Raw genomic sequence first — 26,492 nt, 5'->3', positions numbered from 1 at the left:
GCTGTTACACCCCCCTCCCGAATGAAAAATATGTCAATATGAAAATACAGAGCTACGGCTCTCATGTTGTTTCCACGAGGAGCACACTCTGCCCTCAAGGTGCTGCTGCTGCTGCTCTCCTTCCAAAACAGAAATCTTCTAAAGCACAAGAAACAGATGTAGCTCTACCGCTGTTCCCTGGAGAAGGCCTAAATTTCTCCTTGTAAGGCCACCTGCACACGAAAGGTTTGGATTCCAGCTGCAGGATACCAACTCTGTGCCGGGCTGGTGACCCCGCCTACTTGTCAGTTGTCTTCTTGTGTAGGCGGCCTTCTGTGCTGTGGATGTGCCGCCCGTCGCTATGCGATGTCACAGAGCCTGCGACCCTACTGCAATGCTCAGTGCAGAAGGGCAATGGGACGGACAGCTTCCATTGACTTCAATGGAAGCCGTCCATACGGAGTCCATACAGAATCGCAGAATGCTGCAATTTCCGCAAGCAGAAAATTACAACCGATTTCCACGCGGGTAGATAAAATCGCGTTTTGCCATTGCATGCTGTAGGCGGTATTCGTTGTGTAATCCAGAGGCGGACACCCGCTCCAGACTCCGCAATGCAAATCCGCATGTGTGCAGGGGGCCTAACATTTATGAGATTGCTTTTAGAACAAGCAGCACACTTGCTGTCTTCCTTGGCACAAATTCTGAGCTAGGAGACCATATGTGGACCTTCTTTTATTTTTACGGACACCCGCGTTTTACGATTTACCCCTACACCACTGTAAACTATTTTTAACAATTTTTGGGAGGAGCACAGTGTTCCCCAGATGTGTGGCTGTATTCCCATTCAATTGGGAAGGCTTTGGCTGCACTGCAGACCTTCTATAGCACAAATTAGTGAATCAGATTTTTACTCCCATCGACTTCAATAAGAGTCGAACTGACCATCGCAATTCATGATGATTTTAGTGAAATTGGCCCGATATCAATTATTCTACTAAAAGCTCGTCAGTAGATATGAGAGCTGAAGGTCAGGAGAAAAGCCATGAGAAGATGCTGAACCAGAGCCGAGAGATTGTGCTACTCCAACTGCTAGCCACCATAATCACTGTGTGTTCAGCCAAGATACGGTCCTGTAGTGCTTTGGCCGCTGCCTGGCCCCTGGTTCAATATCTCAACAACTTATGACCAACCCCAAAGACAAACAGAAGTGCTGACGGTACGTGATTACACCCCCACACACTACTGCATCAAAGGTCAGCTAATAAAGCGAACCTATACAGACATGTCAGTTGTGCGGTTGCCCTACAACTGAGCAGCCATTTAAGGGTTTTTCTAGACACTGCCAGGATTTACCGGGGTCAGAGGGGAAGCTGCAGCTCAGACCCCTGTCTAGTAGCCAGCTCTTATTGAATTCAATGGGAGGTGCGCCTGAAATTGCAAGAGCAGCTCCTACTGATTTCAGTGAGAACTGTGGCCTGCAACTACGAGCCACGCAACAAGGGCGAAACAGCAGCTTCCGCTCTGACCATGAGGGATACATGGCATTTGGTAAGTTCCATTTCCTGGGACACCCTGCCGATCAGTTTTTTGCCAGGCCAACATGCTTGTGCACTGAGCAGATAGCTCTATTCTTATTGTAGTGGTCAGCTTTGGCATTGCAGGCAAAGTTCCCATCCATTTCAACAACTCAATGGAGCTGTCTGCTTCCTAAAGAATTCATCTTCAGCACATGAGTGCATCAGGCCGATAAAAAGCTGATCAGCAGGGGGGTTGGGCCACAGATTCTTACCAGTGTACTATTGATTACTTAGGCAGAGGATAGGCCATCAATAGTTTACAACCAGACAACCCCTTTATCATTCTAACCCTCAGGGCGCTTTCACACTGGCAAGAAATTCAGGTGACTTTCTTCTGCTGCAAGAGTGAGCGAAAAGCACGATTATGGAACCATTGAAATTCATTGGTTTCATTCTCATTTGCGATGTTTCGCTCTTGTGATGCTGCGTGGAAAAAAAACAAACCACATGTCCTTTCTTTTTGTGATATTGCCCATTGTTTTCAATGGTGTGGGCCCCATTTAACACATAGGGAGAAGATCGCACTGCTGTGACAGCAGCAGGGGATTCCTTCATCCTTGTGTGGAGTCCCCTCATCACTGAACACTGTTACAGCAGAGGCAGGAGATAGTGATGTTCTCCCTAAGTTTTCAATCTTCCGGCGCTGCTGCTACCCATTGAGAACAAGGACAAACCCCTGGATGTGACCGCCTCACATCCCTGCTACAGCTGCAACAAGTGATCGCGCTCTTCTTCCATTGCTTTCAATTGGGCCGGCACTGCTGCCCCCCTATTGAAAGCAATGGGATGAAGAGAACCCCCGCAGGAATGAAAGGCTGTTTTCACATGAAACACCTTCCACCCAGGAGTTTTTAGGTTTGCGAGAGTGATATCAGGCAATGAATCACCCTCGCCAGTGTGCAGGAGCCCTTACACTGTAACTAGGAACAATGCAGCAATATTATAACTAATCACATGGGCTGTCGGACATGCAGAAAGTAAAGGATTGCGCAAAGAAGAATGTTATTCTCGTGAGCGCCAACACCTGGCAATCCTAATTAAAGATCCCCCATGTTAATCCTGCTCTACGTTTTTGTTTTATGAAGGGTTTAATACAAGGTAAGCAACATGCAGACAGACGCATATTTATTGCCAATGGCAGCATGCAATCTGTAGTCCAGTCTTGTTCATCTCCGGATATCACAATTGTACAGGACCATTGATGTTAGGTGAAGAGGAAAAAAAAAATCTATCAGCATTGTAATGGATGCACAGTCAGTTTGTGCTGCGAGAGGGAGACTGAGCGGATGGATCCAAACGCACTGTGGGAACCTTACGGATGTGTAGGGTGTTCGTTTTCCTTGTCTTTTTTTTTTTTTTAAATCATGCAAGTCAATGGCCGATGAAAAACCCCACAGGCAGTAATAGTAATGCAGACTGCTGCATTCCTCTCATCCGACCCCTCAGCCCCAGTGATCGCTCATCGCCTTAGAAGAACGAAAAACATGTTTTATTGTCAATGACTACAATGAGGCAATAGGACAAGCAGGGACCTAATCTTCTCTCTGGGCTGGTCCTTCCTCCATTGGCTCCTCCGTGGGCGGAGACGGCATTGTGTTGGTGGCGGCGCTCTCCCCTTCTTCTTGAGGAGATTCTTTCCCCTGACTTTTCTGAGGATATAAACAAACAAGATGTATCATTTTGGGGTACATACAGCTTTTTTAATCTTTTATGCATTTTTTTGGGAGGCAACAAAAAAAAAAAAAAAAAAAAAAAAAAAACCAAAAAACACATTTTGGCTGTTTTTTAGGGTTTTTAAAAAAATATATATTGCTGCATACTGACAGGTCTCATTAGATTATCAGGGGCTTGTAGGGTGTGGTCGTACACAGCGGTCACCACATTACCGGGTTGTGGCAGCAATGAAGCCATGAACCCTGTTGGTGATGCAAGTCCATGCGGCTCATTAATTAATTAAGTGTTCCAGGTAGGTTAAGGAATAGGGATGAGCGAGTATACTCGCTAAGGCACTACTCGCTCGAGTAATGTGCCTTAGCCGAGTATCTCCCTGCTCGTCCCTAAAGATTCGGGGGCCGCCGCAGCTGACAGGTGAGTTGCGGCGGGGAGCGGGCGGGAGAGAGAGAGAGAGAGATCTCCCCTCTGTTCCTCCCCGCAGTTCCCCACCCCGCGGCGGCCCCCGAATCTTTCGGGAGGATCGGGGAGATACTCGGCTAAGGCACATTACTCGAGCGAGTAGTGCCTTAGCGAGTATACTCGCTCATCCCTATTCCTTAACCTACCTGTAGGTTAAGGAGGGCTTCGTTTTGGAGTGGTGAGCTGTAGTTTTTATTGGCATCATTCTTTTTGGTAAATTTTTTTCCTAGATAATTATCATGCAGCATAAATGACAATTTTTTTTCTGCAGATTGGTATGATAATACTAAGGCCGCCTGCACACGAGCGTTCCGGATTACGCCAGCGGATTTTCACGCGCAGGAGACCTGCCTATGGCACCTAAATGCGGATAGGTGCGGATGTGTGAAAAATCACGCGCGGCTCTGTGCGGATGTGCTGCGGAAAAACCAGCCTCCTACCACGCCTACTTCTTCTAATGTCATAGCAACCAGTGCCTTCATCCGCAGCTGCACCACGGATGTACTGCGTGAAAAAAACACGTCCATTCACTTGTACTGGAGTCTCCACGCACAGAATCCGACCCAAATTAGGACATGCCGCGTTTTTTTTTCTAGCGTGTGAAAATCCACTATGCAAATCCGTCCGTCTGGGGACAACTGCGGATCCCCATAGAAGTATATTGGCTGCAGTCAGGGGCGGACAATGTGCTTAAAATACCGCGGCAGAAATTCCGCCCGTGTGCAGGCACCCTAAGGCCGCCTGCAGACGAGCGGGTCGGATCCGGCGGCGAGAATTCTCACCGCGGGACCCGACCCGAGCGCCTGCAGAGACGAGCGCGTACTCACCCACGCCCGGCGGCCCCGGCTCTTTCATGTGCCGGCTGCCGGCGCATGCGCAGACCGGAGCCGGCGGCCGGGTGAGTGACAAAAATAGGACATGCCGCGGTTTGTTTGCCACGCGAGATTTCGCGTGGCCAAACCGCGGCCGTCTGCATAGGAGTGCGTATTGTAATGCACTCCTATGCAGGCTTTGAGCGGCGGAAATCCCGCGGCGGGATTTCCGCCCGTGTGCAGGCGGCCTAAAAAGTATAGGTTTTGGTTTTTATTTATTTTTTTAGGGGTTTTCACTTTTGCACAATAAAACATGTGGCTTTTTCAGTTGCCTTTAAAGTGTTTTATTGGGACATAAAAAAACAAGACTGTTTTCTAGCTTTTTTTCTTTTTGCTACAGAGTTTGCCGTGCAGGATTAAAAGGCGTGTTAACACTTCTTGTATTGCATGTGTCGTTATGGATGCAACAAAACCAAACATGTATTTAACAAAAAAAAAATTGAAAAAAGAAGGGAAACTGAACAAAAAAAGTTATGTTTTCTTTCTCTCTTTTTTCCTATGTCCCTGTAGGGGACTGGAACCTCTGAAGCTATAATACAAGGTAAGTTTACATCCTGGGGAAGGAAGGGGTTACAAACCAACACCAACCATCTCTTCCTCTTCATCTATCATGATAATAGGGAGATCCATCTCCGTTTCCTCCTCCATCCCCTGTGAGCTTTTTACTTTCTGTTCCTCTAGAACCAGTCGCTTTAGTGATTTTTCTTGGGCAAGACGATGGGCGATGAGGTCTTGGGATGGAATGTCAGGCACCTTAGACAAGGAAGAACAGAAAAAAACAAAAAAAGAAAAGCTGTTTGAGTTGGGTCCTCCATTTGGCTGGCATCATGGAGGTTGCGACTACTGACCTCTTCTGCTTGGACATCATCCGATTCGGTGTCAGTCCTGGATTCCGTTTCTAGAATTGCCATGATGGCATGAGGGACGTGGGCCAACTGACGGAAGAGATAATCAATTACTAACATCCATCCACGCTCGGCAGCACCTGGCCAAGTCCTCGGTGATGAGCTTATAACTTACCTGGTTAGGAGTAAAAGCCCGAACGTGAGCCAACAGAGGATCTCTGAGATCAGGCGAGGTCTGGAGGACTGACTGGAGCTGCGGAGGAGGGAGCTGGAGGAGGACACTAAAGGACTGAGGTTTGGTTCTCTGGCAACACTTGATGAAACCCTCCCAAACCTTCGGATACTTCCAGACCTGAGTGTATAAATGTTAGATATTGTGTAGTCACAGCATGTAATTATTCAAACACACATTTATAGGCTTTATATGGTTTGCGGATGCCGAATGCCAAAAAGGTGCCCTTGTGTGAAAGACATGGTCCAACGCCCATATATAATCGTACAAAACAAGGAGTGACCGGAGCACTCACACACTGACTGGCATATAATAGAGCCCCCGGTCCTCTTGCAATTGGCGCTCCCCTGTATGGAAATAATTCTTGTGACCCCGGAGTGCAGCATAAAATCACATAAGTTTTCCGTGGGCCAGTTTCAGGGTGAATCCATATTAGATGGAAAATTCAGAGATCTGAGCAACACATTCAGTGTATACTGCTTGTGAAACATGTGTGCTACCGCTATATTCTGAGCCGTAGGATGGAGCACTGCCTGAAAAGGCAACCCTCTAGGTCTGGACAAAGACGGCCACACCAACTTCTCTGACTACTTGCTGCACACTGTGGATAATATACAATTTTTGTCTAAGACACCCTACCGGCTTTAATGGAGTGCTGGCCAGTTAGAGCAGCATGTAGTGTCAGAACACTATGGCATACTAATGCAGTGTGCATCTGGGTGGTCATAAAAGCGGTTCAGCCATCCTCCTTTGTCCAGGCTGAGGGGTCACTTTAATAACATGTTTAGGATTTGAAGCAGAAAGCGCTATACACTACATTGAAGCAACCCTTTCCTCAAATTCCAGCAGCAACGTCACAGGGCGGAGGGGCTTCAGCATTAGGAGGGGCCGATGCAGCTTAGGGAGCAATTTCTTAATGAGCCATAACAAATATTTTCTGCTGCAGATGTTCAGAAGATTCCTACCTGCTTGTAGATGAGACGGGTGAGGATGTTCATAATGAAGCCCCCTAACCTGGGGTACATGCCGAGAGCTTGGATGACTGTCCTCATGAGAAGCATGGGGAGCGGCGTGGTGTCCATCAGCTGCTGAAGAACCACCGCCAACACTTCGGATGTATACACCGAGCGTGCCGAGAAGCACAGGTTGGTGGCTGGAGAGGAACAAGACAGAGGAGATTCTCAAAAGAGAAGGATAAAGAGTTCTAGGAAATGTGGCACAACTCGGGGAAATGAAGAATTACCTTTAATGACGGATTTCATGTCACATTTACTGGAATCGATGTTATGAAGAGCGACCAGCAGGTCCCCGGGAGTCAGAGGAGACATAGAGCTGCTCCCATCTCCTAGGAAAGTCACATTTCAGAATTGGTTGCATCCAGCCTCACACAGAAACGTCTCATTACATATTCTCATACACAAGGGGATTTAGCTTCAAAGACAGAAATGGTAAAGTATTACCAGCCCTCCCTGACCCGCTGCCCACTTACCGTGCTGCGTTCCCAGCAGTCGATTGAACACTTCTTTCACAACAATCGGGTTGAGCTTGATGAGTTTTGGTAAAGCCTGAATGACCTCCTTCTACAAGACAGGAAAACTGTAAAGTTGTCTCCTTCCTGCCAAGTAAGATTATACGGAGCCCAGAGATCTTCTACCCAAGGGCCACAGCCAGACTGAAGAGCTCATACCTTATCCAGACCGTTCAGCACTGGGATGAGGAAGCGGACGTCTGGGAGACGCTTCTGATACAGATCCCGCACACGTTTCACCAGCTCAGGGGAGGGAGGAACTAAAATGCAGATGGATACAAATTACTGGACATATTTCTACAAATCCAAGACAGAGGTGACCCCGTGCCAGATGTTATAATCTCCGATGACATCATCCAAGGCAGGGGTGATCCCGTGCCAGATGTTATAATCTCCGATGACATCATCCAAGGCAGGGGTGACCCTGTGCCAGATGTTATAATCTCCGATGACATCATCCAAGGTGGAGATGCACAACTTTTTCTGGTCCAAAGGCCATATTCTCAGAAGGAACTAATCTCAAGGGCCGAAATAAAATGTAAAGGGGTATTACCATCTGAGACATTTCCAGCATATTGAATATACAGAGTTTCAAAAGTGTGGAAACGCGTATATAGAATGAAAACCGTTCGGCAGACGGTGATCCCATTTTGCATACAAGCTGCGGGGAAGGCTTAAACCTGTTAGTCCATTTTGAATTTGGATTCAACTGTAATTCTTCCAATGGGAAGGTCGGTGTGTGATATATCAGACTGGCAGAGAGTTCCACCAGAAATATAACAGTGGGCTTCATTGTAACATAACTTTATTAGTTCTCACATTCACAGTGATTTTCCTACATTACAGGCAATATGAATGTTGGCGTTATCTCAAGCAGAACCTGTTAGGATCGTCCTCATGTCAGGTGATTGAAGCACACGTGTTATTGCCACAGACTTTAATTAAGACCTCCCAAGCAGACCTCCCATTACCCACAGTGCAGCAGCCAAATTCCAAGAAACAAGTTCTATTGTTGATAAAATGTGGATGACCAAAAATAGTTAGTGATGAAGCACCAGCACCTGCTGTTCTGGCTGCATTCATCAGTAATGGTTTTGGGTCCTCCAGATTTTGGTTTATCTGTTTCTCGAAGTTTGGAAAGAAGTTTGGCCGCTGCATTGTGGGCAACAGAAGGTCTGGTTGGGTGGCATTAATTGAAATCTGCTTTGATCCCAACACGCTCTGTTGGATAGAACATTATTCACATGGGTGACATGGCCCAATAGGTTTACACCTTTCCCTGCAGCTTGCATACAACATCACCGTTCCCCGGTTTTCACACTTTTGAGATACCCTGTATATGCCACAGATGACTGATGGCTGGGAGTCCTGGAAGTTAACCTGCACCTACTGCACTGCAGAAAGGAAGATGCAGAGCATGTGGCTTTCTCCATTGTAGTTTATGTGAGTGGATAAGCAGATTACCTCAATAAATGCTGTGGAGAGATGACCGTGTACATGTGCGGCTCTTATGGTAATCTAATCTGGAGTACCACACAGGAGACCCCCCCCATTCTGATGATGTATTGTGTAGCATCCCTGTACACCATACTGCTCCTCATCTCTCTAACAGAGAAAATACATGTGGGCAGCCACAGACAAGCACATCTATGACTGCACAGATCATCATATGCCATCTGCCCTCCAGGAAGCAGGTTATATACCCTTGGTCTAAGGGAATGGCGTGGTCAGAAAAGATCACCGGATCTTAGATCTCTGCATTTGGCGGGGTCCAACACCAGTCAACTCTGTGGTCTGCCGGAGCCACTACATGCCAGAACTACACATCTTCGTAAGCTGCGCAATGGCTTGCAATAACAACGCAGGTCGAGTTCCCATTGAGCTAACAGCTCAGCGCATAATGTGGAAGATCTGAGACATACCTTTATCAGTTAAGATGTGCAGGCAGCGAGTCACCAGCGTTTCTGCCCCCTTGGGGCAATTCTCCACCAACAGGAGCAGCTCGGGGGAGTTCATGCCCATGCCACGGATCTGGAGGAAAACATGACAGGCATCAGTAATCGACTCCACAGTTCTGTCCACCAGCTGCTGTCAGGTCTTCTACGTAGTTTTTAAGGCCTCACCGGTGTCTCGATGACCCTCAGCACAGTCCGCTTAATGTCTGCTGTGGCCTCGGTGTAGACGGACGCCAGCTCATGGATCAGTTTATGGTTCTGCGGTAGCAAGGCCAAGTAAAGGTACAGACAGTGTTTCACCGTATCCTCTGTCCAGGGGGCCGCCACCTCTAAGGACAACAATTCGGATGTTAATACACGTCATATCAGCTGTCACCAGCACACATTTTCCCAATAAATGCAGCCCCGTAATGAGCGCTATTACATGAGCTCCTGCGTAATAGCGCTTTAAAGTGCTGCACTACATCCCTACTCGTGATCAGAAGCATCAGGAGGAAAAAAAAAAGAAGGGCAAATCCCCCACTAGCATGTGACTGCGGCATTAACCCCCCCCGACCTTGACAAACAAAAATGGCCGAACCACTTTGACTACCTGACGCACATTGTTTTAGTATTCATTGGTAGTCTAAGACACTACACGCTGCTCCGATTGGCCAGCACTGCTCAGGTGGCCAACACTGGTTAATCAAAGCAGATGGAGTGTCTTGATGATTACTAATACACAGTGTTCAGTAAGTAGCTAGAGAAGCTGGTGCAGCCATATTTGTTTGTCCAGGCCCGGAGGTTTGCTTTAACCCTTCCATACCTGTGTCTTTATCCGCCCCGAATAGCACTGATGGAGGGTTAGGGTGGACAAGCAGCTGTAGGTAATTAAGTGCAAACTTTTCTATATATTGCCGGAGACTCTCCTTCTCGTACATGCGCTTGATGAGGAGCAGCGCCTGCTGGCGGACCTGTGAATACAGCAGTGTATGAGGAAAGTGTCAGGAGACGGGGCCGGAGATCACAGCAGCACAGAGGAACTCGCACCTTGTCTTTCTCATTAGAGCTGAGGTCCAGAAGTAAATGCAGATACTGGAACTGTCGAGCCGGGCGAGTGAGGATGAGGTCTCTTAACGTGGACATCCCCAGATAACTGCGACCCTGAAGAGACAGCAAGGATAGTACCAGGAGCAACCAAGAAAACCTTCCCACATGACGGGGTCATTAGAGGGAAGTCAATGCTATGTGCACAGAGGCTGCAGGGCATGCATTATTAACTCCTTCCCGACCCAGGGTGTAAATGTACATGGAAGATGGAAATCCCCAAAATATCATCATGTCCTTAGCACCAAAAGAGGCCGTGTCACTAAGAGGTTAATGTCTATATAGGTTAAACTTACTATATGTACATCTAATCCCCCATTATATATAGATCCCGATATGTAGAATCCACCATATATACAGATACTCTCCAGTATATAACCCTACATATTTAGCAGTGTATTGCGTGTATGTGCAGCTCGCAGGAACATTTTGCACATCATTTTCCCTCCATAGATGAATCAGATGAGCGGCACTAGCTGCTGTACCTCGTCCTCACAGTATTTGCGAATGACGTCCAGCGCAGAGTCTGTGAGCAGCGGCGCCTCCAGAACAACTTTTGTGAAGACGCTACAAGCAGAAAACACAACATTGTCCACTTGATAACGAGACAACACGATCTGCCCAGAGGGGGCCGACATCAGCAGGTACTGACCCATCTCTCTGGTCCGGTCGTTCCTGAAGTCCTGTCAGAATCCCGATCAAGCACTCCTGATAGCCATCCTCCCCGGCCCCGGCCTGATATTCACAGTACTCCTGATAGAGCCAGGCTAGAGCCAAGTCCAGACGTCCACGAGGGTCACACAGAAAGTGGCTCAAGACTTCAGCTTTCAGGGAAGGATCGAGCTGGGTGACTAATCGCGCCAGAATCTTCACCCGCATCTGCAGGGAAGAAAGCTTACTGGCTATAGACACGGTTGAAAATTACGTTAGCGATCGCATGAGTTATAAAGCAGCTTTAAGTTTCAAACTGCATTCTCTGACACACAATATGTAACCTGTAACTAGTATCACCCAGTACAAGATGCAGGCTGTAATCTCCAATGATGAGTTTTCCCCAGTGCCATATGTGATCTCATGTGGACATCCCCCCCAATGCTACATGCCAGGCGTGATCTCCCGTGGGGACGGCCTCCCCAGCACTACATGCCAGGCGTGATCTCCCGTGGAGACGGCCTCCCCAGCACTACATGCCAGGCGTGATCTCCCGTGGAGACGGCCTCCCCAGCACTACATGCCAGGCGTGATCTCCCGTGGAGACGGCCTCCCCAGCACTACATGCCAGGCGTGATCTCCCGTGGAGACGGCCTCCCCAGCACTACATGCCACGCGTGATCTCCCGTGGGGACGGCCTCCCCATGCTAGATGCGATCTCCCATGATTCAACCCCCCTCCCCCCGTAGTAATACATTCTAGATGCAACCTCTTGTGGATGCGCTCCCCCAGTGCTATATGCTGGAAGTGATCTCCACTGGACATGTCCCAGCAATAGTACATGCTGGATGTGATCTCCCCCATCCCGAAAGGCTCTACTGTAGCTGCTTTTCACCCTATCTAGGTTCTGATCTGCTGTGTACAACCTCCTCCTTGCTGCCGTGACAGGGAGCGGATGAGATGGGCCCTGGCAGAGCGTTGTGGGAACCGTGTCAGAAGCCACAGGAACTCCACAACAGCAGAGCAGCAGGACAGTTATAGAGAGCAAGTGATCGCTAACCAGGATGGTGACACTGTAAGTGGCCTTAAAGACTTGAGAATTCTAAAAGTCGGTGTGTGGAGTAATAGGAGGAGTGGAGGACGCTGGTACCTGAGCGGCCCCACTGCCCCCCACACTGCGCTCCGCCTGCAGGATCCTCTGCACCGCCGCCAGCTTAAGGTTTTTGATCTGAGCATCCGGCAACGGCTCCAGAACTTCTTTGAGTTTGAAGATCTTCTTACGGCCTCCGGCTCCGGCCGCCCTGAAATGTATGGCAATAAAGTGGCTTAGATTAAAGCGCTAGTTCAGGAGCTCAATCCCGCTCCATCATCTTCTCACCTGAACTGCGGCACTGGCAGGATAGGCTCGGGTCTTTTTTTAGCAAGTGGGGCGTCTTCATCCTTTATATCCTTCGCCTGGGAGCCCACCACGGATATGGCCTGGCCCTGCGTAAGCAGCGAGGAGATCCTTCTTTTGATAAGCAGTCCTTCTGGTTTTGCACTTTCCTCCTCCACCACCTCCACCGGAGGTTCCTTCACCTTCTCCACACCTGAAGAACAACAAAGTATCTATGAAAGACGAAGGCTGGATTAGCAAGCAGTGGCCTGGTTCCTGCAGCGACACTTGGCTATTTTATGGTTGAGGCAGTTCTGCACTGTCCACAGAGCGGCAGCTGCCTGCATGACAGAGGTTACAGGCTTTGGAGTTTTCTATATAGGGGTTTTACCAAAATTGCAAGTTATCCCCCATCTACAGGATTCGAGATAACTTGCTGATCAGTGGGGGGGGTCTCACCGCTAGGACCCCCATCGACCTCCAAAACAAGACTCAAGATCAGTAGGGGTCTCAGCAATGACACTCCAACGATCAGCAAGGTATCCTGTCGATAGGGAATAAATTGCAATTTAGGTACAACCCTTTAAAGCTATGAGAGAATCACGTCAAGTGGCTGGCGGCTCCTTGAGGCGACGAGTACATTAACTCCTTGGAAACCCTGACAGTCTCAGTTTTTTTTACAACCTACCTTCAAAAAAATAACCACCTTTATTTTTCCGTTGATGCAGCTGTATGATGGCTTGTTTTTTTTTTTGCGGGTCAAATTGTATTTTTTAGTGGTGCTATATAATATACCATATGAGGTACTGAAGTAAAGTGAAATGGAAAATAATGCAATTGTGCCTTTTTTGGAGGGGATTTGTTTATACACTGTGCAAAAACTGCATGACTCCTTTATTCTGCGGGTCGGTATGATTTCACCGATGCCAAGTTTATATAGTTTTTTACATTGTACTGCATTTAAAAAATAATTTTTAATTTTTTTTAATTTTTTTTTTTATTTAAAAGGTTGCTTTCTGCCGCCATCACCTTTGTATTTTTGCATGGGATGTTTTCTGCAGGATGACTTGTAACTTCTATTGCTACCATTTGGGAGTATGTACAAATTTTTTAAATGTTTTATTATTCACTTTTTTTTCTTGGAGACAGCGTGACCAAATACAGCGCAATTATGGAGTTGTGTTTTTTTTTTTTTGACCAGCGTTCGCCGTGCGCATGCTGCGATACCAAATATATTTGTTTGTCTCGATATTACGTTATCTTAAAGAGTGTTTCTGTAACTTTACAATTTATGACCTCCTCAGGATAGGTCATCAATAGCCGATAGATGGTGGTCCACCGCTTGAGACCCCTGCCGATCAGCTGTTATGCAGCCCGCTGTCAGTGTGTAGGGAGCATGAGATCAACAGCTATGTGCACGTTGCAGCAGACCAGGTTGATGCTGCAGGTGCAGCTTCCATTTTATACCACCCTGGGCTGATGCAATATGTACGGAGCTGTCCGCTTTCTGCTCCATCCTCACTGACAGCTGGCCGGATATCAGCCGATTGCTGAGGGTCCCAAGTGACGGATCCCTATCCTGAGGATAGGTCATCAATAGTTAAAAGGGTAGTCCCATTGAGATAATCCACTTTTAATGTGCTCAGCAAGTAAACAGCTCAACAGCACTGGGGAGATGTCCAGCAATTTCCATTTCCAGTATGTATAGCTCCTTGTCTAGAGGACTAGCCACCGCTAAAAGAGATGGGTTGTGGCGGCTCCTCTAGACAAGGAGCTGTACATACATTCAAACATATATCCAGTGGCTAGGTTCTCTAGGGTGTGCAGTGCACACGGCCCGGACACCACTCTGTTCTACCCTCTTATCAAGCTGTCCTCTCCTATTGTCCTGTTGTATCAGAGAACAGCTGGGAAATGGCATCAACTTACATATATAGAGATGACTGCTAAATTATCTATACAAGTCTGTACATTTCCCAAGGTTCCTTTCATCATCCCCCTTTCTGCAATTCGCCCCTTCATCCCTCCTCCATAACTTCTCCTTCAGCAGAATCCTAGGGCTCCTTCCATCACACATCTCCAGCAGCTCCTTTTCCATCATCCCTCCTTTGCGCCATTCATCTTCTTCACCATGGGCTCATTCAGCCTCTCAGCAACAGCTCCATTTATCAATACCCTGTGGCTTGCTTTTTCATTCCATCCATGTTCCCTGTGGTTCTGTCATCCATTCTTCTTGGCCCCTCCAGCATGGGCCCCTTTTTTATTCCCCCTCCACTCAGGGTCTTCCTTCCCCAACTCCCTCTTCCTCAGATCCCATCTTCATTCTCCCTGCAACTTCATTCCTACTCCCTGCATCATTACCCCTTCCTGCAGCAGAGTACAATAGAACTACCCGGCTGCCACAATGAGGTTACCAGTCCATATCTAGGCCGTTGTATCATTGAGGCATCCAGCTAATTCTGCTGTTTTCTACTGCTGGAGAAAGACAGAGGAATGATAGCAGCGGCTCATTTATCATCGCGGCTCACTTCCTCATTCTCCCTTACATCCCTGTTCCCCATTGCTCCTTTCATCCATTCCCCCCTTGGCTTCTTTCATTCATTAACCCTGCGTCTCCTTGCATCCATGTTCCCAGTGGCTTCTTTCATCCATTCCCCTTGTAGATCATTTGAGCCATTCTCTACAGGACTCCATTCATCCAATTCCCCCGCTCAGCGTCTCCCTTCTTCATGACCCTCTTCCTTGGCTCCCTTCTTCATTTTTGCTGTGGCTCCATTTTTACCCCCTTCCCAACACCAGCCTGCATCATTCTCCCAAACTGGATGGACCGGGTAATAAATGAGGCTGTAGGACCAAAGAGGACACAGACAGGTGAGGGGCTCTAAAGAGGGAAACAAATGGCACATTGTGATCTTGTCACAGGGGGCGCTGTTCAGGACATTTAAATTCAGCAGTTAGTGCTGACCATGGCATCTAACAGGTTAACGGCCAGGATTGGAATTATTTGGAGTCATCTCCAATCAATGTCACTGCTAATGACAGCCAATACCCACCACTTAAGGAACAAGTTTGGCTCCAATGTCGCCAAGCAGTTAATAAGCCAATCTCCCCTGGTTTACCTCCCCCATTGAACACGCAATATTATCTATTAGACGCCTCCAGTTTACCTGGTCCTATTCCAGCCGCAGTCATCTGTGTAGCCATCAGACGTGCAAGATGCCTTATCTGAGCCTCCGTTCCGGCAGATTCCACCGGGGTGTAGGTGGACTGGAAGGAGGCAGGCATCGTATCCGGCAGGTAGACCATACTGATGAGTACCTGGAGACAAGACGGATATTTTTCTATCAGCTCCGGATATGGTGAGGTAATATTCATAACAGGCAAGCATCACAATAGAGGAGGAGAAGGAGATGGCTTACAACGTGAAGTATGACACTGCTGGAATATTCATACTCTGGAAACCATAAGCAATGCTGAAATCGCCCGGCCCCACACTCACCAGATTGGCCACACTTTCTGGAGTGAGTAACGGATTCAGAAACTCAGCGGTGATGTCAGTGGCAGACAGTGAACTGGGAACAGCAGGGGGTAAAGTGGTGTGCGGGATCGGGTCCTTGTCATCGTCGTCATCGGCCAAAGGCGTATCTGCAAGATCACATTCATTACAGCTCATGGAGGAAAAGTTCTGCATCCAAACCTCCAACTACCGAGATCTATAAATGCTTCACAGAATGGGAATATAACTGGATTACGGGAATTTCCTCTCAGTTTATGACCCGCAATATCTGCCCTCACAGCTGCTGCCTGGCATTTAGTGCTGCTACGGGGCTTACTAGTAACCAGAATCCCCAAGCCATCCTGTGTCAGCCTCCACCTATATGAATGAGAACCATTCTACGTTTACGTCCGGCAGTGACCACTTCACCATTAGTATGCGCCCTTATTAAAGCGGTTTTACCCAAGTTGCAAGTTATCCCCTAGGACAACTCCAAGATGGGGAATAACTTACTGATTGGTGGGGGGGCTCACCACTGACACTCCTGCCAATCCCGAGAACATGGGTCCCGTTGTCTTGTATTCTCCTCACTACATGGTTACTGCACCCCTCGCAGTGAGGAGACTGAATGGAGCACTGGGTCATGCAAGCACACTAGCGCTCCATTCACTTTCAATGGGACTGCGGAGATAGCCAAGTGGGTGCCTCTAGGGTCTATTAATCTAACCAAAATTAATGAAGTGATAACCGCGCATTGCATTTTCAGCCAGCGCTCCACAATGATGTCACTACAGGGAAAGAAGCAACTCCTGCAGTGACAGAAAAGCAGTGAGACGCCACCAATCAGTAAGTTATCACCTATCCTGTGGATAGGAGATAACTGGCAATTATGATACGCGTTTAAACTCATACCCAATTCTAGCAAGATCTTACCTGTCCGCGTTTTCTTCTGGCCTCCTTCTCCACCCTCCCTGGTCCTCTTACGGCCAAGATCCCTGGGTGGCGGCAGGTGGCGAGTAATCTCTGCCTGAGCAGTACCCAGATCCATCAGAAGGGTGCTAATGGGCCCCTGGTATTCACAAGACGATGGGTGCCGCAGAACGCTGAGCAACTGCAACTTTAGGTTTTTCCTAACGCTGCTTACTTGAGATTTGGCGAGAGTTGGAGGCAAGTTTGCTGGAAGTGGGAAAAAAAAAAGTTTAGAAGTCAAGAGATGCAGTAGTAAGAACAAAGAGGTTAACCCTCTGGCATATCCTGGATTTCTGTATTGATTACTAATACAATGCGGTCTGATTGTATTTAAGTCCCAATTCTAGACAAACAAAAGGTACCAATCACCCTCAGTGCAGAAAGAGTGAACCCTTGAAGTTAATAACCCGCAGATTCCCCTTTATCTGCCACCAACCTCCAAACATTTATTGTATTTGCAAATAAGATTTCTACGATGTTGAGGAGGAATTTTGGATTTGACCTCCCTGCCAATGTGTTTCTGTTCATCAGCATTCTGGGATACCTTGTGTGCACAGCCCTTCTCCAGTCCCAGCTCTATAGGGTTAAGGTTAGGACTCTGACTTGGCCATGACAAAACACAAATCATCTTCTGCCACCACTGTCTAGTACATTACTGTGTTTTGGGTCATCGTCTTGTTGCATCACCCAACATCTCTTCATCTTGAGGTCCAGGAAGGCCGCCCTTGCAACCTCCTGTAAAATGGTCTGATCCATTGTTCTATCAATGATCGCAAGACGTACAGAACCTGAGGAGCAAAGCTGCCCTAAACCATGATTCCCCCTACACCAATGCTGTAAACCATGATGCCCCCTACACCAATGCTCCAAATAATGATTGCCCCTCCACCATAGGCCCAAACTATGATACCCCCTCCACTATGCCCAGACAATGCACTACACTGTGGATGATGAGCAGTACTGCTGTCTGTGTGATTAGTTACATTACATAGGGATTCACTTACTGTTCCTCTCTGCACTGTGGATGATGAGCGGTACTGCTGTCTGTGTGATTAGTTACATTATATACGGGGTCACTTACTGTTCCTCTCTGCACTGTGGATGATGAGCGGTACTGCTGTTCGTGTGATTAGTTACATTGTGTGTATTTATAATTCGGCCTTAGATGCAGACAGACATTTTATTAGCCATCACCGCAGAAATCCAGGCGATTCCAAAGGATTCCCTTTTTTTTTTTTTTTACAACAGCAGTAAAAAGGGCGAGATGATCTCCTGCCTGCAGTGCTGACAGGGTACATTCACTATATCTCACCATGTAGAGTCTCATAGGCTTGGATGACCTCCGCCATGAACATGGGTCTCTGACGAGCAATTGATGCCAATGAGCCGAGTGCTGCAGTGAGATTGATGCTGGAGATCGCAGGGTGAGCCATGAACTTCAGCAGTTCTTTCAGGGCTTGTTTTCCAACATCTCTCAATATATCTGGAGAGAAACAGTATGTGCATCAGCAATTTTCCAATGGATCCAGACAACTAGTTGCCTTCCCCCACCATGAGGTGGCCCAATGAGAGCCGACCCCTTCCTCCAACCCAGTGGGGCAAGCTGCTAACTCTCTGACAACGAGCGCTTCAATTAATGAGCCCGAGAAAGGGCTTGCACGTACTTACTGTACTTCAGGAAGGGGTGATCCATAGGGATTTGCTCCAAGCTAATGTCCCCCTCCTGCCTCTTGGGTATCTCACTATCGGCGGTCCGAGGAGACAAAGTGACAATCAAACTCTCCACAAACTTCACTGCGTGTGTGCGGATCCCGTCATTGTCAGACTCCAGAAGCTGGAGAATGTCAACAGCCATTTCAGTCACCAGATCCCAGCAGGACTCCTGACGTTCCGATGTAGGGCGAGACCGAGCGACCCACTGGTTGGAACAGGAAGAGACAGGAAAGGAGAGACAAGTCATTGTACAGTACATTCAGGACAAGCACCACGCCATATGGATTTCTGGGACTTGGTCCATGTCCCAGTGGCTGCTACATCGTATCTGTGTCCTGACCCTACGGGGATCTTTGATGTGCTGCTGGTGATACTTTTTTCTTAAGTGCCACGACAAATGTCACACACAGATCACCTTCTATGATGTCCGTGACACAAATATGCCTTGTTTTACCTTCATTAGACATCAGGAGCAATCATGGCCACCGCCTAAATCCTATACAGCAACCAGAGCAGGACGCAGACACCCTGCACATCTTCCAGCTGCAAGGTCACTCGGAAACGCTGCAGAACATCCTGAAATGGGAATTCTCAGCCGAGATGCAGCTCCCTGCACAAGGTCTAAACCGAGTGCATCATGTCTGAAGACAGCCGCAGCCAGAAGGGAAGAGCGATGAGACAGCTCAGCCGCATACATGACCGACAAGTATCAGACCACCAATGAAGTGAAGGCAAATTTACACGTAACGATCATTTCTCAAAATTTGCTCAAACAAACAAATTTGAGCGATAGTACTTCCGTGTAAATACACAAAAATCGCTGACTATTCATTTGCAGTTTGTTAAGCTGACTTGTCAGTCAGCTTAAAAAAAACATCATTAGCTCGCTGGCTTCTCTTCCTGTGTAGACGCTCCCGAGAAGCCCGCGATCCAGCAGTGAAGTCTTTCTGTGTAAACGCTCTGCACGAGCGCTGACGACCTTAGTGGTGATGTCGGCGCTTGTGCAGTCGTTTAAAGGACTATCGGCCCATGTAAAAGGGCCATAATGAGCAGCTCGTATACAGATCACAGCCAGCCTCGACCGTCAGCGAGGAGCAGTGTAGGATATCAGGATAAGGCCACCAATAAGTTCCTTCTCCGCAATACTCGTGGCCAGCCAGGCTCTCCTGGTGAAGGTCGCAGTGACCAGTCTTCTATATGTAGAGCTTTGCACGTATACATATCGGTACTGAGCCACACTGTTACACCACAAATTACTGTGGTTTTGCAATGCAGCTTTTCACCATGCAAGACACTACTGCTACATGTCCGAGCACCCTTGGGCTGCTACTACACGAACCCTAGTGGCTACTGCTAGCGTTCTCCTGACGCTGTTGATGCCTGTGTAATAGCGCCAACTGTTAGGCTGCAGTTGTGCTTGCAGGTGCCGCAATTTTCAGGAAACCATGAGTCCTAGCACCGTATACCAGGTGAGGTCCTGACTGAGGCTTTTTCTCAGGTGAAGGGTGATCCAGGCAGCGTCACATTCAGATCTCCTTCCAGGTAGAGCAGATATTTATGTGAATTCCTGCACTAAATCTGCTAATGTGACTGCAGCCGATGAGACACACAGACCCCCGCACCCCTAATATACGTAATGCCTCTTTTCAGGATCCACTGCGCTACCCTGTGATGATGCCAACAGGGTGTGATCACACGAGGCAGTGCCTTCCCCCCACACAAGGGGGCACTAACCTGTAGAGCCACTTTGTACAGCTGGGTCATGGTCAGGATAGACTTTTTCACCACGTTGACGTTCTCGTCCTTCAGCAGCATGTGCAGATTAGCGATGAGCTTGATGAGGAGCTCGTTATCCAGCTTACTGCCAGAAGAGAAGACACAAGTGACCTGACAACAGCTGTAGAGACCCCGGGGACCTCAGAAGACACAAATCACACACCACAGCAGACCCACAAGCTCCTCCGGAGACCAGACTCACCAGGCTTCTTCTATGAAATTCACCACAAACTTCCGGACGTCCACAGATTTGTCAGCCTGGAAAGCGATAATCTCCTGTAGAATGGACAGAACGCGGGTCAGAGCCTGCAACGTACACACCTGCCCCCTGCTGCCCCAGACCAGCACTTACATCCAGGAAGTTATCCAGCAGCGTTGGGTCCTTGTTTATGATCAGCTCCTGGACCTGCAAAGGAAAGCAACATGTAAGACCTGGAAGCAAGCGGCGACGGCATTACAGCGCGGCCCCTCAGGTCAGAGGACGGACCCACCTGCTTTAACATCGTGATCTTGGAATCGTTGGTGGCGAGGGCGGCCAAGTTCAGCAATTCCACCACCTGAAATCAAGGCGATACAAAACATGAAGCCTGACACACTGAGCAGGAAACATGCCGCGTATCGCAAGATGAGACTCCAACCATGCCCACACCCCAGAAACAAAAAAAAGTGGGAGGCGTCCAATCACAGGAAAGATGCCAAAAGCAGCGCCAAACAGCAAGGGGGTGGCTGCGGTAATCCGTAATAATCCCCAATATTCACACTATATGCAGATATGGGATATCCTGGGGACTGTTATCCCTGCTGGTCCAGGCGGCAAGGGCTCAGCTAGGTTCTTAGCATGAGAGTAGCTATGATGTATGCAAGATCCCTGCTGCAGGCCGGTCACACACTGTGCAAATTTACATCTAGTAATACACGACCCCCTGCAGCTTCTTCCTGGTCACATGGTCATGACCTCATAAAAGGTCCTGCTGGTACTGCAAGAAGTTACATCTTTTCCCTCTCCCAGGATGCCTACAGAAGAGGAGGACCAGCTGCACTCCAGGGGTTACGTGAGCGACAGCCCTGACCTCCAATATTATCTGCTGCAGGGGACTTCTCCTGCCCTGCACTACCAGATCATTAAGGCAGGGGTCAGGGGTCTCTGGAACTGTCAGACCCCCCTGCCTTCGGATCATAAGACGCAGACACTTCAGCAAGATTACGTCTTGTGGAAGTCTTCCAATTAGAAACTACAGTAAATATGTCTAAAACATGGCATAAAAATCACCAGATCCTCACGCCGCTAATGGAAAAATGTCAGTGATGTGCCTTCATGTGACATTTTTCTATCCAGCTCTGGTTTATTCTTAGGCTTCCACCTGAATCCTGGATAGAATCGTAGAGGTGAACATGCGCTCAGTCACTTTTTTGCCGTTTCACATTCTTTCAATTCCTGTCAGCATTTAATAAAGCCTTCCCACAGGGCGACTACTATCCGATTAACTGCTCGAAAGAAAGAATGCAGATAATAGTCGTTCCGTGTAAACATGGCCACCAACAGGACGAAGAGTGATAACTCGCTTGCTTGTCGTTTTGTTGTAGCTCACCAAAAAGTAGTCATTTATTGATCAAAAGTCATCTGGCGAACAGTCGCACTGTTAGTATTTTAACCCCTTCCCGCAACAGGACGTACCGGTACGTCCTGGGGATAGCGCGGGATCACATAAGATCCCGCAGCGGGAGCCGGCTGTCACTCACAGCCGGCGTCCCGCTACAACAGCGGGGGGACATCAGAGATACGCCCCCCGCTGTTAACCCCTTCCCTGCCGCGATAAGAGTTCACAGAGGGATCGCGATCCCTCTGTGTCTCCGGCCGGCTTTCGCGATGTCATCGCGAGAGCCCGGCCTGTCGCCATGGCAACAGGACGCCAGACACTGGCGTCCTGTATTGCCTGTGCCTATAATCGCTGTATAGGCGATAAGGCATGGCAGAGCAGTAGCTCTGCCATGCCTTATCACAGCCATCATAAGCATACTGCTGCAAGTCCCTCAGAGGGACTCAAATAGTGTAAAAAAAAAAAGAAAAGAAAAATGTAAAAAAAAACCCCTTTTTTATGCTTTTTCTAATATTAGCATAAAAAAAGGGGAAAAAAATGAAAACCCCACATATTTGGTATTGACGCGTCCGTAACGACGTGTACAAAAAGTTGAACACACTTTTCATTTTGTACGACAAAAAGCGTAAAAAAAAAGTTAAAAAACAGAGGCAAAATGCTAATTTTTAGCATTTTGCCTCCCAAAAAGTGCAATAAAAGTGATCAAAAAAGCCGTACATTCACCAAAATGGTACCAATAAAAATTACAGCTCGTCTCGCAAAAAATAAGCCCTTATAGAGCTCCGTACATAGAAAAAAAAAAGTTACAGGACTTTGAATACAGCTATAGAGAAAGAAAAAAGATTTTCAAAAAAAAGGGGGTTTTATTGCAAAAAAGTGTAAAAACCTAAAAAATATACCAATTTTGGTATCGTTGTAACCGTACCGACCCGCAGAAAAAATTTTGTGTGTCATTTATGCTGCATGATTAACGCTGTAAAAAACAGAAAAAGAAATCTATGGCAGAATTGATGCGGTTTATCTCCATGTTATCATTAAAAAAAATGTAAAAATTTTACGATATTGTCTATGTACCCAAAAGTGGCACCGATAAAAAACTACAGCTCGCCACGCAAAAGACAAGCCCTTACACGGCCACGTCCACGGAAAAATAAAAAAGTTATGGCTTTTGAAAAATGGAGATGGAAAAATACGAAAAAAAATCGCTTGGTCCTCAACGCCAAAATAGGCCATGTCATTAAGGGGTTAATGACTGAATTTGTATGGGATCCCCTATGAGCGGTACAGCTAACGAGATCTGTCCTCATGCAGACAAAAAAAAGGAATGCGACGGAAAGAAAACACACTCGAAAAGATGCAAAGAGGTGCAACACAGAAAGCCTCATGCACACGGGCAAGCATGGATTCCGTGTGGGAAATCCTGCACAGAATCCCCCTGTGCCCGCTGCCGGCGACCCTGCATACCTGTCAGAAATCATCATCTACTGTATGCGGTTGCGCCGGCGGCACCTGCGCAGTACGATGATGTGGATCCGCTACACTTCCACAATGCTCATTGCAGAAGTGCCGCGGCAGGGACGGCTTACACTGACTGCAGGCCACAGTCAGCCCGTGTACACGCAGCCCCGACCGGCCACGAGCGAGAACTTACTCAGAAGTCGCTAGTCATTCCACTTCAGTACACAGAGATGGAACGACTAAGCGGCTTCTCACTCAGTGTGAACAGGCGTCATGAGTGGACGGCGGCACGCGGAAGAGATCTCTGGCCCGCTCTGCCGCCATTCTGTGACAAACTATTGCTCCTGTGTTGGGCACTTATGCCTTAACCCTTTCAATACTGGATGGGCTCCATTCTCCAGCTGGTAGCTCACCGTTTCTTCCTGGAGCGCCCCCCTCCTTGAGTTGCTGCGGCCGTGGGGGCGGGGCTACTCTCAATTTTGACTAAATTCAGAATCACAGACCACCGAAAAGGCAACTTAATCAAATTCGACTAATCGCCCAGCCCTGCTACCAACATGTGTCACCATGTAACGCCATCACGTTGCAGGCTGTACGCTCTTACCTTCTCTGAGGTGGAGATGACATCACAGGTCGAATCCTCTTGGGAGAAAAACTGTGAGGCTATGCTGACCGCCATGATGGAGAGGAGAGGAGGACGAACCTGAAAGAGAACATACAAAAGCCTCAGCGTTCTACGTAACACCACAGAGTGACGGAGATGTGACCTGCAGTCCCATGTAACACCACAGATAACACAGGGATAGATGTCGGAGTACAGATAATGAAGTGGATATGACCTGCAGTCCCATGTAACACCACAGATAACACAGGGATAGATGTCGGAGTACAGATAATGAAGTGGATATGACCTGCAGTCCCATGTAACACCAAAGATTACACAGGGATAGATGTCGGAGTACAGATAATGAAGTGGATATGACCTGCAGTCCCATGTAACACCAAAGATTACACAGGGATAGATGTCGGAGTACAGATAATGAAGTGGATATGACATGCAGTCCCATGTAACACCAGAGATAACACAGGGATAGCGGCGTACACATAATAAAGTAGATATGACATGCAGTCCCACATAACACCCCAGAGTGAAGGAGATGTAACCCGCAGTCCCATGTAACACCACAGATAACACAGGGATAGCTGTCGGAGTACAGATAATGAAATAGATATGACCTGCAGTCACACATAACACCCCAGAGTGAAAGAGATGTAATCTGCAGTCCCATGTAACACCACAGATAAACACAGGGATAGCTGTCGGAGTACAGATAATGTAGTCGATATGACATGCAGTCCCATGTAACACCACAGATAACACAGGGATAGCTGTCAGAGTACAGATAATGAAGAGGATATGACATGCAGTCCCACGTAACACCCCAGAGTGAAGGAGATGTGACCTGCAGTCCCATGTAACACCGCAGAGTATTATGCGCACATCATACGCTATTTAATCCCACCGCGTGCACTCTGTGGCGCCCTCTACAGCGCAGCCCCTCCTGTCATATCAGCATAGACGCTTCTGGAATTGAGGTCCGTCCACCTGCGGAGACTCCTCTCTAGCGGCCGCCTAACAGTGACAGGCCTGGATCTCCCTGCCCGGGGGTTATTACCGGTAGTCCTATCTGGCTCGGTCCGGACTCTCCGCGGTGACGCTGCGGCTCCTCTCAATTTTCTCACTTCCGCCGCAAAGCTGCGGGCGCCGCCATGTTGTCCAGTGACGCAATTCCGCTTCCGGAGCGCACTTCCTATCAGTGGAGATGTGAGTGTGTGCCGCTCTGTATCCCCGGCTCCTTGCTGACAGGAGGCTGCAGCTGTGAGGAGAGACGATGGCGGCTGCAGGGGGATAATAGAGAGCAGCCATGACTTCACCGGCGTCTACACAGCCGGGCATAACGTCATCTGCAGTATTACCGCCCTTAACCGTGACGTCATTGGTAATGTTACCAGTGACATCAGTAGTGTTAACAGGCTCCTTAGTGTTATCAATTGTGTTTTCATCAGCTTCACTTACATAATTAGTAATGTTACCAGCATCTCCGATCGTGTAATTAGTAGCTTACCAGTGTCTCTGGTGACATCATCAGTAGTGTTATCAGCGTCACTAGTGATTTCATCAGTAGTGTTATCAGCGTCACTAGTGATTTCATCAGTAGTGTTACCAGAATCTCTGGTGATGTCATCGGTAGAGTTAACAGGATTTCCAGTGATGTCATCAGTAGCGTTACCAGGATTTCCAGTGTTGTCATTAGTGTTTCCAGGAGCTCCAGTGATGTCATCAGAAGCATTACTAGGATCTCCAGTGATGTCCTCAGTAGTGTTACCAGGATCTCCAGTGATGTCCTCAGTAGTGTTACCAGGATCTCCAGTGATGTCCTCAGTAGTGTTACCAGGATCTCCAGTGATGTCCTCAGTAGTGTTACCAGGATCTCCAGTGATGTCATCAGTAGTGTTACCAGGATCTCCAGTGATGTCCTCAGTAGTGTTACCAGGATCTCCAGTGATGTCATCAGTAGTGCTACTAGAATCTTCAGTGACGTCATCAGTAGTGTTACCAAGATTTCCAGTGATGTTAGCAGTAGTGTTACTAAAATCTCCAGTGATGTCAGCTGTAGTGTTACTAGGATCTCCAGTGACATCATCAGTAGTATTACCAGGATCTCCAGTATTGTCACCAGTAGGGTTACCAGGATCTCCAGCAATGTCATCAGTAGGGTTACCAGGATCTCCAGTGATGTCCTCAGTAGGGTTACCAGGATCTCCAGTGATGTCCTCAGTGGCGTTACCAGGATCTCCAGTGATGTCATCAGTAGCGTTACCAGGATCTCCAGTGATGTCATCAATAGTGTTACAAGGATCTCCAGTAATGTCATCAGTAGTTTTACCAGGATCTGCAGTGATGTCAGCAGTAGTGTTACCAACATCTGTGATGTCATCAGTAATGTTACCAGGATCTCCAGTGATGTCATCAGTAGTGTTACCAGGATCTCTAGTGATGTCATCAGTAATGTTACCAGGATCTCTAGTGATGTCATCAGTAATGTTACCAGGATCTCTAGTGATGTCATCAGTAGCGTTACCAGGTTCTCCAGTGATGTCATCAGTAGTGTTACCAGGATCTCCAGTGTTGACATCAGTAGTGTTATCAGGATCTCCAGTGTTGACATCAGTAGTGTTATCAGG

General features: G+C 47.9%; 1 protein-coding gene across 1 annotated transcript; it reads right to left on the bottom strand.

The window, feature by feature from the left end:
• Positions 1-2,899: 2,899 nt before the first annotated feature.
• Positions 2,900-25,025, bottom strand: SYMPK (symplekin scaffold protein). The gene is made up of 27 exons (XM_066581535.1): positions 24,923-25,025; positions 23,851-23,949; positions 20,682-20,747; positions 20,543-20,596; positions 20,393-20,466; positions 20,149-20,275; positions 18,370-18,619; positions 18,014-18,184; positions 16,666-16,908; positions 15,736-15,881; positions 15,404-15,554; positions 12,240-12,450; positions 12,012-12,162; positions 10,863-11,089; positions 10,696-10,777; positions 10,154-10,267; positions 9,930-10,077; positions 9,293-9,453; positions 9,092-9,200; positions 7,329-7,429; positions 7,131-7,221; positions 6,885-6,986; positions 6,607-6,794; positions 5,585-5,761; positions 5,413-5,499; positions 5,153-5,317; positions 2,900-3,208 (listed from the first exon to the last, which is right to left on the bottom strand). The coding sequence occupies exons 2-27, from the start codon at positions 23,923-23,925 to the stop codon at positions 3,092-3,094; spliced, it is 3,588 nt and encodes a 1,195-aa protein (XP_066437632.1). The 5' UTR covers positions 23,926-23,949; positions 24,923-25,025; the 3' UTR covers positions 2,900-3,091.
• Between the last annotated feature and the right edge of the window lie 1,467 nt (positions 25,026-26,492).

Source organism: Eleutherodactylus coqui, chromosome 10 (assembly GCF_035609145.1).
Source record: "Eleutherodactylus coqui strain aEleCoq1 chromosome 10, aEleCoq1.hap1, whole genome shotgun sequence".
Classification (NCBI taxonomy): Eukaryota; Metazoa; Chordata; class Amphibia; order Anura; family Eleutherodactylidae; genus Eleutherodactylus; species Eleutherodactylus coqui.
The sequence above is the reverse complement of the archived record's forward strand: the minus strand, read 5'-3'. Positions and strand labels throughout refer to the sequence as shown.